The following is a 17,246-nucleotide window of genomic DNA, read 5'->3' as shown; positions in this document are numbered from 1 at the left end:
TTCCTTGCCACTCCTAGCCCTTTCCTGTTCCATCGTCGCCAAAGACCTATCAATGTCCGTGTGACGTAAAGCAACTCGTAAAAAAGAAAGGTTGAGAGGGGGGACGGGTGGAATTAAATACTTGATACGAACAGTGAAACACAAGGGACAACGAGAAAAACACAGCATCAGTATTCCTTACTTGGTAAAAGAACACAATATACTTGGTAAATGAGTTGTAGCCTACTTGTTTTTTATAAAATTCTCTTTTAAATTCCACAGAGTCAGGCGGTTTCTAAATATCACTTTAGAAATATTATACAACAAAAAAGGAGCCATCATTTTGTGAGGGACCCTAAATTATCAGAAATGTTCAGTTATATCGCACCGGACTGCACCCGATTCAACAGTTAAGCAGGAATTCAACATTGGTGATGCTGCCAAATGATTTGTCAACGTTTTTCGAATTGTCGCCAATTTGATACATTTGTTGATGTATCGTCTGAGATAAAAAGGAAATGACTTATCCGAGGAGTTTAAATTATTTATAAGTAGAGCCCGGATTTCCATGCATTATCAAATTTCAAAATATGCATGCATTAATGCACTATCATACGGCAAAACATGCACAATAAACTGGAAAATATCCACTATCAAAATTCAGTTCCTTTTGAAACATTGTACAAAAACGACCCTAATTTCTCCAAATTGTCTTGATTTAAGCTCATCCGTTTATCTGTCAGCACTTGATCTTTTTACGTCACAAGAAGTGATAGATGCATACTTCAATGAATATATTTGGACAAACTGAGGTCTTTTGCATTTTCACCACAATACATCTTTTATAAGCTTGACGAATTCAAAATCAGGATTTGAACGAATTAATTTATTCAACATATCTCTAGCTGCGGCAGCTACTTCTCCATGTGATGATTGCAGACACATCTGAATGTCCTCAATAACTGGTAACGATTGCCTGCTGCGATAATAAACACGTGTGACGAGCGAGAGCTCCGGGTAGGAAATTTCAGGATAACAACGGAAGAGGGTTCAATGAAAAACCCGAGTTTGTAAGCTGCTATCTCAGTAACGCGGCGCCACAGAAGTGCGATACAAGTTTTCTTTTGTTCGTCTAACATAAATGAAAAATGAGCCATCAATGATTAATGCACAATTTACGTTTTTCGAATTGTTGCCAGTTTGATACCCCTTATTCCTAAGAATTAGAGATCGACGTGGGGCCTTCCGACTTATGTCATTATTTACTCAAACAACAGATAAGAAAGAAAGTGTTTGATTAATTGGATTATAGAACCTGTACCGTATGTAGGCTACTAACCTTGGTTGTCACACAGGATGCCAGGAATACATTCTCTCCGTCTCTCAGTAATAGACATACTGTAGCCTATAACGTGGAAAAATTGTCCCAAAGTCTGCAAACTAACATTCAGAAAAGGCACTATCATGCAAGTCAACAATTTATATGCGTCAAAGTCAGAATAAAAATCATATTATGCAGTATTAAACGTCCAAATATTCGCTATTACATCCAAAATCTTCCAAATATGCATTATGCACGAATTTTCTCCTAAAAAGACGAAAACATGCAAACATGCACGGAAAAAGAACGGTTATTTGGAACTGTTCAGCCGTAAAACGAATATTTGCAAAGTTTGAGAAGTGTAGCTAGCTTATTTAAAAAACATGCATTTGCATGGAAATCCGGGCTCTACTTATAAGCAAATATAAATTTGAACAAATTATTAAGTCGGTTTGACATTTTTTTAAGGAAGAACGGTTAATGATTTTCTTATTGAAGAACAATAAAAGGAGCAGTCTAGTTAAGTGTTAACTGATAGCAGTACACTTACCTGTAGGGGGGAACGTCATACTGACGAGGCGTGCCCTATCTCCAGGTCGCCGGGGAAACGATGAGTCAATGAAAGCATAGCCGCCACTGACACCTGTATCCATTGAGCTGTCCCTAGAGGGTCCAGTCACGGGGTTCTGGCTTCCTCGGCTCTGGAACACACACAAACACTGGAATACGTATGTATGCGCAGGAAAATGAAACAAAAATGTTGAAAGATATATTTAACTCAATATTTTGGTTTTCGGTTCGACCGTGCACTCAGCCCCAGTTCGCTTGGATGTCGTTTGTACAAGTGGCTTTACGTCGCACCGACACAGGTCTTATGGCGACGATGGGACAGGAAAGGGCTAGGAATGGGAAGGAAGCGGCTGTGGCCTAGATAGGTACTTGCCTGGTGTGAAAATGGGAAACCACAGAAAGCCATCTCCCCCTACGGACACTCCCAGGATACGGTCACTACTCAGATACGATAAACTGGCAAGTCCCAACTGAAATACTACAGAAATAATTTTCAAATTAACTCTCATTTACGGACACACTCAGATATGGACACGGACAACAGTTTGAGAGTCCTAAAGCTTGCTTTACCTTTTGACTACGAACAAAACTGGGGTTTCGAGACCAAATACACTGTACTGGGTGTTACAAAAATGAAAAATATTGAGCTCCCTACAGAAATGTACTCCATTGACCAGAAGACAATAAGGGCTCCGTAATGCTGTACCTGTTAGCCTAAGCCACCCAGCTCTCCAGTGCATTTAGCTGGAAGAGGGTGAATAGATAAATTCATAAAGTGTTGCCTGAGTGATGGGTCCAAACTCCAGTCACCATGATCAATATGGTTGCCTTGTTTGATGTTTAAAAGCAAAGGTCTGATAATCCGTGAAAAAAATTAAGTTCTAGAATGTGTGGAAACAATTACATGCAGAGTTCGTGTGATTGCAGATAAGTTCAGTGTAGGAAAGAAACAAATTATACAGTTTTGCTACAGAAACAGTACAACAGTCGTCCAGTTGCAAAACTCAGGAAGTTCTAATGAACAAAATTTCCAAGAACAGAAAATAAACTTCTCATATTTTATTTTTCATTATTGCCAAGTTCAAACTTTCCACCTTCCTCTATGGCGCTAAGATGCGGACTCTCTGTTGTTTGGAGCTACAGAAAATTGATGTCTTTGAAATGTGGCGTTGGAGAAGGATCCTTCACTTTCCTTGGACAGCTTTCCACACCAACGAGGTTTTTCCGAAGGAGCTGCACATCATGACCAGGCTGTCAACTACAGTATATGTAAACAAAGAATTTGCCATACTGCAAGACGTGGAGAAGGGAGTCTGAAAAGACTGCTAGACGGAGGAAATGCCCTTGGAAAGAGAGATCGTAGACGAGCTTCCATACGCTGGACGACTTAAGACACAGGCAATGCGGCTTTCAGTGGATTATCTGTGCCAATCCTTTGTACATTTAAGTTGCTATAATTCTTCCCAGATTTACTGGTGCCTTTTCCTTCTGCGATATTGATACTAGTGGAGAAGTGATCCTCCCTTGTAACTAATGCAATACTCAACATGGATCTTGAAATAATACTTATTTTAGCAGAGTGAAATTAAAGCGTGATTTTCCTGGAGGTTAATAACCTAAGAAAGTGCTTCTTTCCGATTGCTATTGTCCAAATTGGGATCCAAACGTTGTACATTACCATGCTGTCTGAAGATGTCAGTATACTCTTGAGGCTCAATGATTGTATTCTTTCCCTTACAAGTTTCTCACTTTTCCCAAACACATGATCAAGGAGGAATATAAGAGTGGCCAACAGCAGGAAAAATGAGGGGGAGGTTGGAAACCACGAAGAGAATAAGAATGTCATCAAAACGGACGGAAATAAATTGTTTTTGTTTAGACACAGTATTAGTAGCCTAGACGTAAATTAGCAATGGATAGAGGCGTAACGAATATGATACGAGCCCGCCTGCAGAAATTATAGTTGGCCCCCTCAGTGAAATTGTACTTGGGTCCCCCCTCAATGAAATTATAGTTGGCCCCCTCAATGAAATTATAGATGAGCGCCTCCCTCAATGAAATTATAGTTGGTCCCTCTCAATGAAATTATAGTTGGTCCCCCTCAATGAAATTACAGTTGGTTCCCCTCAATGAAATTATAGTTGGCCCCCTCAATGAAATTATACTTGGGTCCCCCCTCAATGAAATTATAGATGAGCGCCTCCCCCAATTAAATTATAGTTGGACCCTCTCAATGAAATTATAGTTGGTCCCCCTCAATGAAATTACAGTTGGTTCCCCTCAATGAAATTATAGTTGGCCCCCTCAATGAAATTATAGATGATGGCCTCCCTTATTGAAATTATAGTTGGGCCCCCATCAATTAAATTATAGTTCTCTTTTGCTAGTTGCTTTACGTCGCACCGACACAGATAGGTGTTATGGCGACGATGGGACAGGAAAGGGCTAGGAGTGGGAAGGAAGTGGCCGTGGCCTTAATTAAGGTACAGCCCCAGCATTTGCCTGGTGTGAAAATGGGAAACCACGGAAAACCATCTTCAGGACTGCCGAGAGTGGGGTTCGAACCTACTATCTCCCGAATACTAGATACTGGCCGTACTTAAGCGACTGCACCTATCGAGCTTGGTAAATTATAGTTGGTCCCCTTCAATGAAATTATAGTTGGCCCTCTCGATGAAATTATAGATGAGCACCTCCCTCAATGAAATTATAGTTGGTCCCCCTCAATGAAATTATAGTTGACCCCCCTCAATGAAATTGTATAAAACCTATCAAAGACACATAAAATTACCTGCAGCAAATACAAACAAAACCTTAATGCAAATTATATCCTTTTAATTCAGTACAGTATGTGCAAAAGACTAACTAATTCATAGCTTGTATTTTAAAACAAATATTTTGCAGGGACTGAAATATACGAAATCCGCCTCCGTAGCGTAAACGTTAGTGTTATTAGCTGCCATCCTCGGGGGTCCGGGTTCGATTCCCGGTACTGTCAGAAATTTTGCAGGCCCCATGGTGTAGGGGTAGTATGCCTGCCTCTTATCCGGTGGCCCCGGGTTCGATTCCCGGCCAGGTCAGGGATTTTAACCTGGACCTGAGGGCTGGTTCGAGGTCCACTCAGCCTACGTGATTAGAATTGAGGAGCTATCTGACGGTGAGATAGCGGGCCCGGTCTAGAAAGCCAAGAAAAAGGGCCGAGAGGATTCGTCGTGCTGACCACATGACACCTCGTAATCTGCTGGCTTTCGGGCTGAGCAGCGGTCGCTTGGTAGGCCAAGGCCCTTCAAGGACTGTAGTGCCATGGGGTTTGTTTGTTTGTTTGTTTGTTTGTTTGTTTGTTTGTTTGTTTGTTTGTTTGTTTGTTTGTTTGTTTGTTTGTTTGTTTGTTTGTTTGTTTGTTTGTTTGTTTGTTTGTTTGTTTGTTTGTTTGTTTGTTTGTTTGTTTGTTGAAATATACGAAGGTGGGGGTGATTTTAAAGCAAAGAGAAATGTGATGCATCACTGACTTTCTCCTGTTATGGAGCCTTCAAAAAACTGTACGTCTGCAAGGGTGTCCGTCACTGGCTGCAGAGCATGAAGCCCGTAGAAAATAGTAATTTTCTCCATCATTTGACGAAACCTTCTCCTGGATGAGCAGAGTATAAATAGGAAGCTTGGCTGAGATATAACCAATAGTGTAAGAGATAATTGAAAACACTCTTCTGGGCTCCCTGTAAACCCCCAGTCTTTTTAGTGAGTTTTAAATGATATGCATATTGAAACCTACTCCTGGATAAGTAGACTCTAAATATGAAGTTTGGTCGAGATATAATCAATAATGTAAGAGGAAATGGAAAATAACTCTTCTGGTCTTCGTATTAACCCCCAGTCTGTTCAGTGAATTCTTTTGCTGTTGGCTTTACGTCGCTACGACACAGTTAGGTCTTATGGCGACGATGGTACAGAAAAGGGCTAGGACTGGGAAGGAAACGGCCGTGGCCTTATTTAAGGTACAGCCCCAGCATTTTCCTGGTGTGAAAATGGGAAACCTCGGAAAACTATCTTCAGGGCTGCCGACAGTGGGGTTCGAACCCACTATCTCCCGAATATCAGTGATTATTAAATGATATGCATATCGATACCTGCGCTTAGATGAGTAGTCTCTAAACATGAAGTTTTGTCGAGATATATTCAATCGTATAAAAGAAAAATGGAAAAATCCCTCTTTTTGTCTTCCTGTAAACCCCTAGTCGATTACGTGATTGTTAAATGATATGCACATCGAAAGTCGCTTTTCGATAAGTAGACTCTAAATGTGAAATTTCGTCGAGATATATTCAATAGTGTGAGAGAGAACTGAAAAATACTTCTGGTCTTCGTATAGACTCCCAGCCTATTGAGTGATTTTTGAATGATATACATATCGAAACCTGCTCCTGGATGGGCAGACACTAAATATGAAGTTTGGTGGAGATCTATTCAGCCGTTCATCAGTGATGGTGGAACAAACAAAGAGACACGAAAGCTAAAAAATACTGATACGATCTTGAATAGACCTCAAACGGATAAATATGTCAAAATTTGGCGAAATAAATAACATTACAGACAACGGACACCCTAGAATTTTATTTATAATAATAATAATAATAATAATAATAATAATAATAATAATAATAATAATAATAATAAAAACCATATCCTCTGTTGTGCATGAAATTAAAACTCATAAATATTATCACATCTGTTTTATATTATGATTATTGTAGCAACAATACTAAAATATGGTTACGCAGAGTAGGAGATTCCGTTTGATTCATTTCACGGCGTGTCAACCTACACTCACTGCAGTCTTACAATTGGTGTGGCTAGAGGACTGATCTTCGAGCTCTGGGCGCGAAGAACTACAGACACAGACTTGTGGCAATGTAAGAGCGAAAACCACCAGTGACCGTATCTGACAACGTTGCTGTACTTCATTAGAAGACTGTGTAATGTTAATACGTATATTGCGGGAGAGTGTGATTGATTTAATATTGTGCACAGAGGACATGTTAGTGTATATCAAAAATATATAGATTAGAGACTGGGCCGAGTCCCATCATGCACCAGTATGGGTAATGTTAGAAAGAAGCGAGAGGAAAATAGAGGAGGAGGTAAAGGGAGGCATGGGGAAGGGCACTAGTCTCACTAAGTACAGGTGGACGGAAAAGACATCACAGGAGCTAAATGCCCTTTTAGAAAAGGAGCTGGATATAATTACGATTGAATGGGAAGAGGCACTGAGAGAAGGTAAGAATGATAAAGCGCTTGAATTAATCAAATACCCAATTAAAAGAGTGGCAAAGGCGAATAGAGTCCCTAAAAGATCGAAGAACAATGAAGAGAGCTGGTACAACAATGAATGTAAAGAAAAAAGAAAAGCAGTAATAGTGGCACTAAAAGAGTTTAGAAAGAAGGGAGGGTGCCAAGAAAGAATAGCGTTCTGCAACCTAAGAAAAGAATACAAATTAAAAATCGCAGAGAAAAAAAGAATATGGATGAAAGAGCAAACAGAGCTAATAAACAAGGAATGTAAAATGAATCAAGTGGAAAGAGTATGGGATAGAATTAATAAAATCAACAAAGGAGGGAAAAAGGTTAGCAAACCGAATATAGCGGACGAGCAATGGTTGGATTATTTTCGGGAGCTGCTAGGTGGTGAAGATAAATGGGAAAAGGCAGATATGGAAATGGCAGGAGGACAACATCAAGAGGTACGCATCCAGGAACTGGATAAAGAGATCTAGAGGGAAGAAGTGATGAGGGTACTGAACCATGCTTATCGCATGTTCCACGATTTGACATTTAATTATGTAAATAGCTTCCTTCAGTTTTGTGTGTCAGTCTAATGACGTCCAGTAGGGAGCAGCACACGCTATGTTTTTATCTGTGAGGTCGTTCGTTTTGCTGAGCGATAATTTTTACTCTGTGGAGCTCTTCTGCTGTTCTATGTGGGGCAGATACTAACAATGGCTGCTGCTATGTTTGGTGTGGCCTTTTTATGTTTTAAATATTCATTTAATGTGTTCAAGCCTGGACCTTTCACGCTAACTGCTATTCGATTTTACCATTGATAATCACAGGTACGTGATATTTGGTTTGTATTTAAATTTGGTGACGATTTATTCCCGTATGTTTCGCTTTAAATCTGATGTCAGTTACCCCTTTGAGACACCATTTCAGCGTCCCACTGTGTCCGCTCTGACGGAACCTCCTCTTATCAATGCCTCATGTGAGCTCAGCGAAAACCAAAATCTCATGTTGAACTGCCTGTTAGAGGAGTTTTCCGACGTCTTGACCGATAAGCTTGGGTGTGCTAAGAATTTTTCATACTGCATCGAACTCAAAGATGACACTCCTGTGAGGTCCCCTCCGTTCAGTTGTTCGCCCCCGAAGTTGTCCGCTATGAGGGAATATGTCAACGACCTGCTAGATAAGAAGGTCATCAGTCACTCCAAGTCCCCTTTTAGTAGTCCCGCCTTCCTAATCCCTAAAAAGGACGGCAAACTGAGATTCGTGATAGACTACAGAAAGGTCAACAAGAACATTGTCTTCGACAGCTTCCCATTACCCACCATCGAAAGTGCCTTCCAGCATTTTCATGGCGCCAAGTACTTCACTGTATTTGACTTCAATTCCGCATATTATCAGATCCCCTTGGACCTTAAAAGTCGCCCCTGTACTGCCTTCGCCACTCCGTTTGGATTGTTCGAATTCAATAAAGTCCCGATGGGCATTTCTGTGGGAGGACAAGCGCTTAGCCGCGTGATGGACTCAATTTTCGGTGACCTCAAATTTTCCTGTGTATTTAATTTTTTGGACGATCTTCTGATCTTTTCGCCCAGCTTTGACGAGCACCTGGCCCATCTTCGCGAAGTTCTCAGTCGGTTGCGCAAGCACGGCTTCACGATCAACCCAAAGAAGGTCTCTCTTTGTACCAAACGGCTAAATTTTCTAGGCCACGTTGTATCTGACTCTGGAATCGCTGTAAACCCTGATCGGGTTAAGTGCATCAAAGATTTTCCCCCGCCCAAAAACGTTCGCGGTGTGCGAAGATTTCTTGGTATGGTAGGATTTTACAGCCGGTTCATCAAAAATTTCTCTCAGATTTCGGCCCCTTTAAACCTGCTGAAAAGAAAAGGTTGTCGCTTTGTCTGGAGCCATGATCAAACCCAGGCCTTCGAACAATTGAAACAGGCACTCTGTGAAGCCCCTGTATTGCATAGTCCGGATTTTTCCCGCGATTTCATCTTGCAATGCGACTCCAGCGAGCTCGCTGTGTCCGCGGTGCTCAATCAAGCCGATGAGCAGGGTAAGCTAGTCCCCGTCGCGTACTTCAGTAAACTACTACATGGAGCTGAACTGAGGTATTCCATTTACGAAAAAGAATGCCTAGCAGTAGTTTTGGGTGTCGAAAAGTTTCGCTCGTATCTTGAGCACCGCCATTTTTACATCCACACGGACAATCAAGCTCTCTCGTGGATGAGCGCTAATGTGAAAAGACTTGGTCGAACCGCCAGATGGATTCTCCGATTATCTGCGTACAAATTTACTGTCGTACATGTCCGTGGAAAGGACAATGTTGTAGCCGACTGCTTGTCGCGCATGTTCGAGGGAGCGAAGGAGAGTGCGGTCGAACCTGAGGAAGACCGTGTCCCAACCGAAGAAGATAACACCATTAGTATTTTGCAAAATTTCCCATGGTCCTTCACGGATATCTCCGAACACCAGAAGGACGACTCCGAGTGTCGCGAGTTGTTGAAACGAATCGCGGATGGCTCTCTTGAAGACGAGTCGTATAGTGTTAAGAGAGGATTGTTGTCCCGTCGAAGTCGGAAAAATGGTAGTGACAGAATTTACGTATCCTTGAAATTGAGGCCCATGCTACTTCAGTTTTATCACGACTCCTATCTTGGTGCTCATTTAGGTCAATATAAAACTTTAAATCGAATCTCTCGCGACTACTTCTGGCCTGACTTGAAAAGAGATGTTTTGGAGTATGTAAGAAGTTGCGATGTTTGCCAGAGGGCTAAACCCGCGCAGTCTTCTCTCGTTGGACCCCATTCTGCTGACATAGCGACATGCCCCGGGGAAAGGTTATTCATTGATTATTTTGGCCCCCTCACCAAGTCCAAGAGTGGCAACGTTGGGATCTTGTCCGTCGTTGACGCATTTTCAAAATTTGTTTGGCTATTTCCCGTGCGCAAGATAAATTCGAACAACGTTGTGCATTTCCTATCCCGGCACATTTTTGAAATTTACGGACCCCCTAAGACGATAGTGACCGACAATGCGTCCACCTTTAACTGTCGTAAGCTCCGACACTTATGATTTGGGTGGGGAATCAAGCATGTGTTTTTAAGCCCTCACTATCCCAAACCCTCGCACGTTGAAAGGTTCCATCGAAATCTCAAAGCTTGTTTGACGGCCTTTCACAACGCTGACCAGCGCAGCTGGGACTGATATCTTGATTTCTTTGTTTTAGCATTCAACAGCAGTGTACATGAGTCGCACCGGCAAGCCCCGGCTGCTCTATTTCTAGGTAGAGATCTCGTCGACCCACTGCAATTGAAGTGGAATATTGGGTATCTGTCCAAACCGTCCAGGACGATGGACGTAGAGGCCAAATGGAAGGAAGCAGTGACACAGTTAACCAGGGCTCGAGACCGTGTGGCTGAGAGGTACAATCGGAACAGAAAGAGAGTAAAGCTTGAAGTTGGAGACTTGGTCGTAGTGAAAGTTTTTCCATTGAGCTCAACGGCAAATCAAGTCACGGCCAAATTATGTTATAAATGGTCTCAGCCTAAAAAGGTAACCAGATTCCTAGGACCTGTGACAGTAGAACTGGAAGATGTAGTAAGTAAGAAGGTGAGCAAGGCTCACGTCTCGATGGTAAAGGCTTACCGTCAAAGAAGCCAGTAAACCTCGTATATTTCCATATCTTACGTATCTGTAGTGGTGTATATTAACCTTGTCCTTAATGAATTCCCAGTTTTCTAACATGCCTTTTCTTTCAGGTAAAAATCGTGTTTCATGAATGAGAACGGAAATGAAAGAAAGGAAAGAAAGGAAATAGAAAAAAAGGGAAGTGGTTCGAATTGCTGGAGTTGAACTGAATTCACATCCAGATCCCTGAGTGCATGGAAATATTATACCCAACCGCCTTGACTTTTGAATGCCTAGATTTCAACCTGAGTGCGCGAATGAAACAGTGTAATAATGGACTGATGTAAATCAGCGTTGCACGTGACAAGCTAATACAGACCTCCCATGAGGCGGACTTTCTCATTTAAAAATGTATAATGTGGTGACTGTTCTTGTAAATTTCATGTGTCCGTAAATAATTGTAGATATAAGTAGTTCATAAGTACCTAGGTTAAGTGGGCGCGCGCTCGTAGCTTTAAGTTATGGACCTCTTTTAAAATGCGTCCACTCGTCTGATCAACGAGTTTCGGAGCATTTTAAAAGGCGGTGCCGCTGGATATTTGAACCATGCTTATCGCATGTTCCACGATTTGACATTTAATTATGTAAATAGCTTCCTTCAGTTTTGTGTGTCAGTCTAATGACGTCCAGTAGGGAGCAGCACACGCTATGTTTTTATCTGTGAGGTCGTTCGTTTTTCTGAGCGATAATTTTTACTCTGTGGAGCTCTTCTGCTGTTCTATGTGGGGCAGATACTAACAATGGCTGCTGCTATGTTTGGTGTGGCCTTTTTATGTTTTAAATATTCATTTAATGTGTTCAAGCCTGGACCTTTCACGCTAACTGCTATTCGATTTTACCATTGATAATCACAGGTACGTGATATTTGGTTTGTATTTAAATTTGGTGACGATTTATTCCCGTATGTTACGGTCGATGGCATACATCTTTCCGCTCCGTCATACGATGTGCTTTGAATGAATGTATTTGTGGTCTTGTTGTTATGATTGAAAAAGGGTCTCTGTGGTTATGATTTGGTGCACTGCGTGCTTTAATACTGCGTGATCCTCATGATGTGCCCCTTGTCTCGACCGCAGGGGATACCAATGCAGGTTGTACAAGGCGCAACATGCCAGTGATGTGAATAAAGTAATGTCCAATTCTGACCTTATGTGTAATTGCACGCCGCACAAAAACATTTGAGTACGTGAGACCCACTGATAATGACCGTGGAGTCATAATTTATGGTTTGTATTTGACTACGAAATCTGAACGGCCGTTCGTGTTTTATTTTCCCGATACCCTCATTGTGTGTGAGTGAATGTGGTATGCATGTGAGTTCGAATGTGTGGGAGAGGAAAGGTTGGTATGCCGATTGACCTGTTGTATTTGTCTTTCAAATTCTGCGCCTTGTTTGGTTTTCAGCGCAGAGTTATATTTATTTATTATTCATGGCTGATGCTCAGCTTGAGTACCCGCCATGTTGGTTTCATATTTGCGCATGGGTGTACCTATTGTGTTCTTTGGGTCTTGTCTTGGCTTTGATTGGTCCATGGAGGCTGTGCTCAGTCTCATCTGTCGTTATTCTTATCTGCCTTTTGTTCTCCGGCACTGCTTATTGTTGTGCGAACGTTTCGCATTGTCGGTTGCCTGATGTGATTAGGATGCAGTGCCTTGGATATTTGAATCTTGGTAAAACGGGCGACCTGGTTGAATAGTTTATGATGAAAGGAAGCTGCTGGTATTGTAATAGCGATGTGTCGAGGAGCAGTGTGCATTTTAAATTGCGTATCAATATTTTTGATGAGTATTAGTGAGTTTTCACGCCATATTTCAACTATGTGAAAAAGAACAAGGTATGTCCATCAGTATTTCGATTAATTCCCCTATTTATTTCGTGTGATTTTCTTTTCTTGGTTTAATCTTTTTCTCTTATATTTATTTAATAAATCCCCTGGTTTAAACCATTTCTTCTTTTATTTCAAATAGATGTAGTCTTGCCCTTGTTCCCTGATTACAAGGGGGGGTTTTCAGCTCAGGGTTATGTATGTGCCTTGCCCAGTCGACACGATCCGGGCCTCAAATATTGTTCCCCATGAATATTTCACTAAGGTATTGCTTGGATCGCTGATTTATGTAGTGATAGATGGGGAGGGTGTGGCTCAGTACTGAGTAATCTTAAGAGTAAATCAGCAGGAGAATGTAATGGAATAAATAACGTTTTTTGGAAGGAAATATGTAAGCACGTTCAGATAGTAGATGGTATAGTTAAATTTTTTAACAAGATCTTCGAAGGAGGGAATTACCCAAAAGAATGGGAAGTTGGTGTAGCATGTCCTATTTACAAAAAGAAAGGACACAGAAATATACCAAAGAATTATAGAGGAATAACACTGCTAGACTCGTTGAGTAAGGTGTACATAGGGATACTAGCGAATAGGCTAAGCGCGACTGGGCGAAGAGTCAGTCGATATTGTCAATCTACCAAGAGGGGTTTAGAAGACGGCGCAGAACAACAGATAGCATAATGACTGTCAAGATGATCATAGAAAAATATCTGGATAGAAAAGGGGGGAAAGTGTACATAGCTGCAATAGACTTTGAGAAAGCATTTAATACGGTTAGTAGAAGAGCTTTATTGCAAAAATTAGGGAACATAGGGGTATCTAGGAAAATGATCTTAGCGATTGAAGCTATATATAGGAAGGTATATTGTAGGGTTAGATTGGAGGACAATCGGTTGAGCAAACTAATAGAGTGTAAGGTAGGTCTGAAACAGGGCTGTAAATTATCGCCCATATTATTTCTCCTGTTCGTTAATGACATCCTCAACGGCCACGGTAGAGATAGCTGGGCGGTGCCAGCGGTAAATGGGCTTGAGGTACTAGGCTTAATATTTGCAGATGATGTGATCCTACTAGCCCTGACAGGGGGAGGCTTACAGAAAAGCTTCAATATGGTTGAGTTTGCAAGGAAATGGTCCCTGAAAATCAATGGAAGTAAGTCGAAGGTGTTGGTAGTAAGTAAAACTAAGAGAAGGAAGAATGAAAGGATATGGGCGGTACAGGGAGAGAAGATTGAAGAGGTAAGCAAACTAGAATATCTGGGGGTAATTTTAAACAGGAAAGGAGACTGGAACGACTAAGTGAGGTCAGAGAAGTGGAAAGGAACCGCAGCACTTTCGCTGGTCAACATCCTAGAGTCAAAATTCCCTGGTGTTAATTACAGTCTGCAGAGAATGGTTTTGAAAATGCTGGTGCTAGGCAGAGCTCTGTACGGGGCGGAGCTATGGGGTTTAGAGGACAAAAAAGACATGTTGAAAGAGATTATATCCAGGTTCAGTAAAATAATAATGCAATTACCACAATGCACGGCTAATGCCGGGGCACTACTTATGTGTGGGGAATGTATTGAAGCTGATTGTGTGAAAAGAGTACTAAAATATTGGATGAGACGTAAACTAGGAGAAGGGGGTGCAGTCCTACAAGCAGCATATATCCAACAGTTGAAACATATGTATAAGGGGTGTTGGTTGACGAGAGTTAAAGAGTATCTGAATAGGATTGGTATGGGGTATATCTGGAAGACAGTCTGGCACGGGAAAGAGAGCTGTAGACTGAGTGAGATAGTAGAGAGAGTCAAAGACATCCAAATACAGCGCTTGATAGAGGAAGGTAGGGAGAAGTGTTCCCTTAGGCTGTATTATGAAATCGCCGAAATAACAAGAATAAGCATTACCAACGTAAACAGAGCAGAGAGAAGAGGAATAGTATGGTGGTTATTGGGGTTGCATAAAAATAGGGGATGGATAAGAAGAGCGGACAAGTCACGGTGTATATTATGTGAAAAAGTGGCAAATGATCTGCACTTGGTGAAAGAATGTGTGGCTCTAGATAAAGTGAGAAATAAACTGTTGAATCAAGAAGAGCAAACCATATTTAAGCAGGGGGATGATCATAAAATTATGAATTGGGTAGTGAAAGAATGGTTAAGAGCTGGTAATTTAAATAAATACTTATGTGCGGCAAAAAAATTATGTGTGAGTAAAATAGAACAAGGATCTGGTCAGTGCTGCTCTTAGGGTTTAGGAGTCTTAGAGTTAGAAGTAGTTAGTATATGACTCAACGAGCTGCCATGTGTGTGCAACAAAATGGATCATGGACAAGTGTTGATGACACTAATGATGAGGGAATATATGTACCCCCATAGAGTGCAGTTAGGTTTTATTCTTAATATACATTCCTATGTATATTGGATTAGATGTAAACCAGGAATCGTATTGAGTAGGAGATAGTAGGAAGAATAGTATTAGTTAATAATTATAAGTACTAAGATAGAATTAGGAATGAGGGGAAAGGGGATTCAGGATATAACCGTTAAAAAGGGGTGGGACGGGCCCACCCGAAAGATGTAAGTGCCAACTTAGTAGAGTTAGACTGGGCGTGGTACCCTGCATGGAGACTGGTATCCCGCTCGTGCGGGGGGCCACTAAGTATGTTGTAAGAGTAGAGTTTTAGTTGGTCAGAAAGAGAGCGGCTTCAGCTTTACGGGGCAGGCCGCAATGGAATGGTGAGAGGGACACACGGTCATCTGGTAGTTGTGGGGGTCCTTATGAGGGCCTACTGAATAGGGCCGGTCGTGTCATCATCAGCAGTGCGGCTTCTTCTCACCAGGGGTGATGTAGGGGTAGATGCTTAATTTTGGCTCTTGTTTTACTTTAGATTAGATTTTAGGGTTATAGGGTTGGCACTTTCATGTGGTATGGTCATCCGCCCAATTAAGAGGCCGTCAGTAGATTTAGTTGGTATAGTTATTCTTATACTGTTTTTTATTTTTGTTTATTTTATTGGTCCCTTTTGTTATTAGTAGAGGCAACATAGTAGAATTAGTCTAGGGTGGTGCCTTACATGGAGACTGGTATACCGCTCGTGTGAGGGACCACCAAGTTAGTTGACAGGATTGCAGGGTTGACCCTTACATGTGGACTGGTCATCCGCCCATGTAGGGGACAGCTCAGTAGACTAGTTGGGGTGCTTATAGAACTGCTTATAATTGTTTAGTTTAGTTTATTTATGGTTCTTTCAGTTTCCTGTATTCTAACACTGTGAACATGCATCGGGGTGAACAGCCTGTAATGTTCAATGTTCAATAAATAAATTACGTATATTGCAACATAATTTCCACTTACATAGGAAGTAATCGTGGTATACTTGGAAGTCTGTTAAGGCTGGGGACGCTACAGTTGATTTTGATTTGTGGTATAGTATTGAAAATGATTACATATACAGTATTTATCCTGAAACTGCCAGTGAAGAACTTACCAGAGACCAGTCAAAGTCGTCCCCAGGTTCATTGTTCCAGTCACAAAATCCTGCAGCGAACGTACAGAATCCTTGGCAATAACTTCCTGGCCGTAGCTGTATCCCATCCACGGCTAGGAAGCCACGATAGGAGCGGACAGGATTGCTGGCCTCCACCGGTACTCCCTCCAATAGAAGCTGAAGTGAAAATAACTTGGTGACAGTGAAAAAATATCCTTCAGTTAAACATTAAAATATTAGTAATATAAAACTGAATTCACAAAATGGATACGGTCTAAAGATATTCAATATTAATTTTCAGTATTTTGTGATAAGTAACAGCAACCTCTTAACGCTTCAAGGTGCCAGTGTGCATTCTCCAGCTGGTATATTCCTCACTAACAAACATATCCTCCACGTGGGTATTAATGGACAGTACATCCCTGTCAAGTCAATGCAACCTCTATACTTAGTTCAATTTTTTAAATATTTGCTTCACGTCGCACCGACTTATGTTGTCTTATGACAGCATGGATAGGAAAGGGCTAGGACTGGGAAGGAAGTGACCGACGGCTTAATTAATGTACATTTGCTTTGTGTGGAAATGGGAAATCACGGAAAGGTATTTTAAGGGCTGCCGACAAAGGGGTTCGAAGCCACTATCACTTGAATGGGAGCTGACAGCTAGGTGACCCAAACCGCGTAGCAACTCGGTGCTTAGTTCAAATATTTCCGCGTACAGTACACAGTGTATCAACACAGGGACTGCCTAGGCGAGGCGTAAAGGCGCCCTCTGTTCACTTGCATTGACATGGGTTCGATTCTCCGTCAAGAATTCTAAAATAAATATTTTAGAAACGACATTTCCACTTCTGTACAGGCACATGACTATGTGTTTCACTCAGCCTACACCTCATGAGGGTACCATATTTATTCCTGGGGCAAAGGCGGCTGCAACCACCGTACCCCACTTACTGTCGTGGTTACGAACAGCGGAAGACTTTACCTTCCACTCCTCCAAAGGCCTTCACGGCCTGTATGAAACTGGCTGGCGTAGATGAACAACTATTTTATTCTTTTCTTACCATTTGTATTACGTGGCACCGACACAGATAAGTCTTACGGCGACG

General features: G+C 41.6%; 1 protein-coding gene across 1 annotated transcript in view; it reads right to left on the bottom strand.

The window, feature by feature from the left end:
- The window catches only part of LOC136862974 (MAM and LDL-receptor class A domain-containing protein 2), a 348,511-nt gene that overhangs the window by 109,323 nt on the left and 221,942 nt on the right, over window positions 1-17,246 (bottom strand). Inside the window, exons 7-8 of the mRNA XM_067139270.2 lie at window positions 16,138-16,314; window positions 1,851-2,001 (exon numbers count right to left, since the gene is read on the bottom strand). Coding sequence (XP_066995371.2) covers window positions 1,851-2,001; window positions 16,138-16,314 — 328 coding nt within the window. The remainder of the gene's footprint in view (window positions 1-1,850; window positions 2,002-16,137; window positions 16,315-17,246) is intronic.

The sequence above is a fragment of the Anabrus simplex genome, chromosome 2 (genome assembly GCF_040414725.1).
Source record: "Anabrus simplex isolate iqAnaSimp1 chromosome 2, ASM4041472v1, whole genome shotgun sequence".
Taxonomy (NCBI): domain Eukaryota; kingdom Metazoa; phylum Arthropoda; class Insecta; order Orthoptera; family Tettigoniidae; genus Anabrus; species Anabrus simplex.
This window is presented reverse-complemented; position numbering and strand designations above follow the sequence as displayed.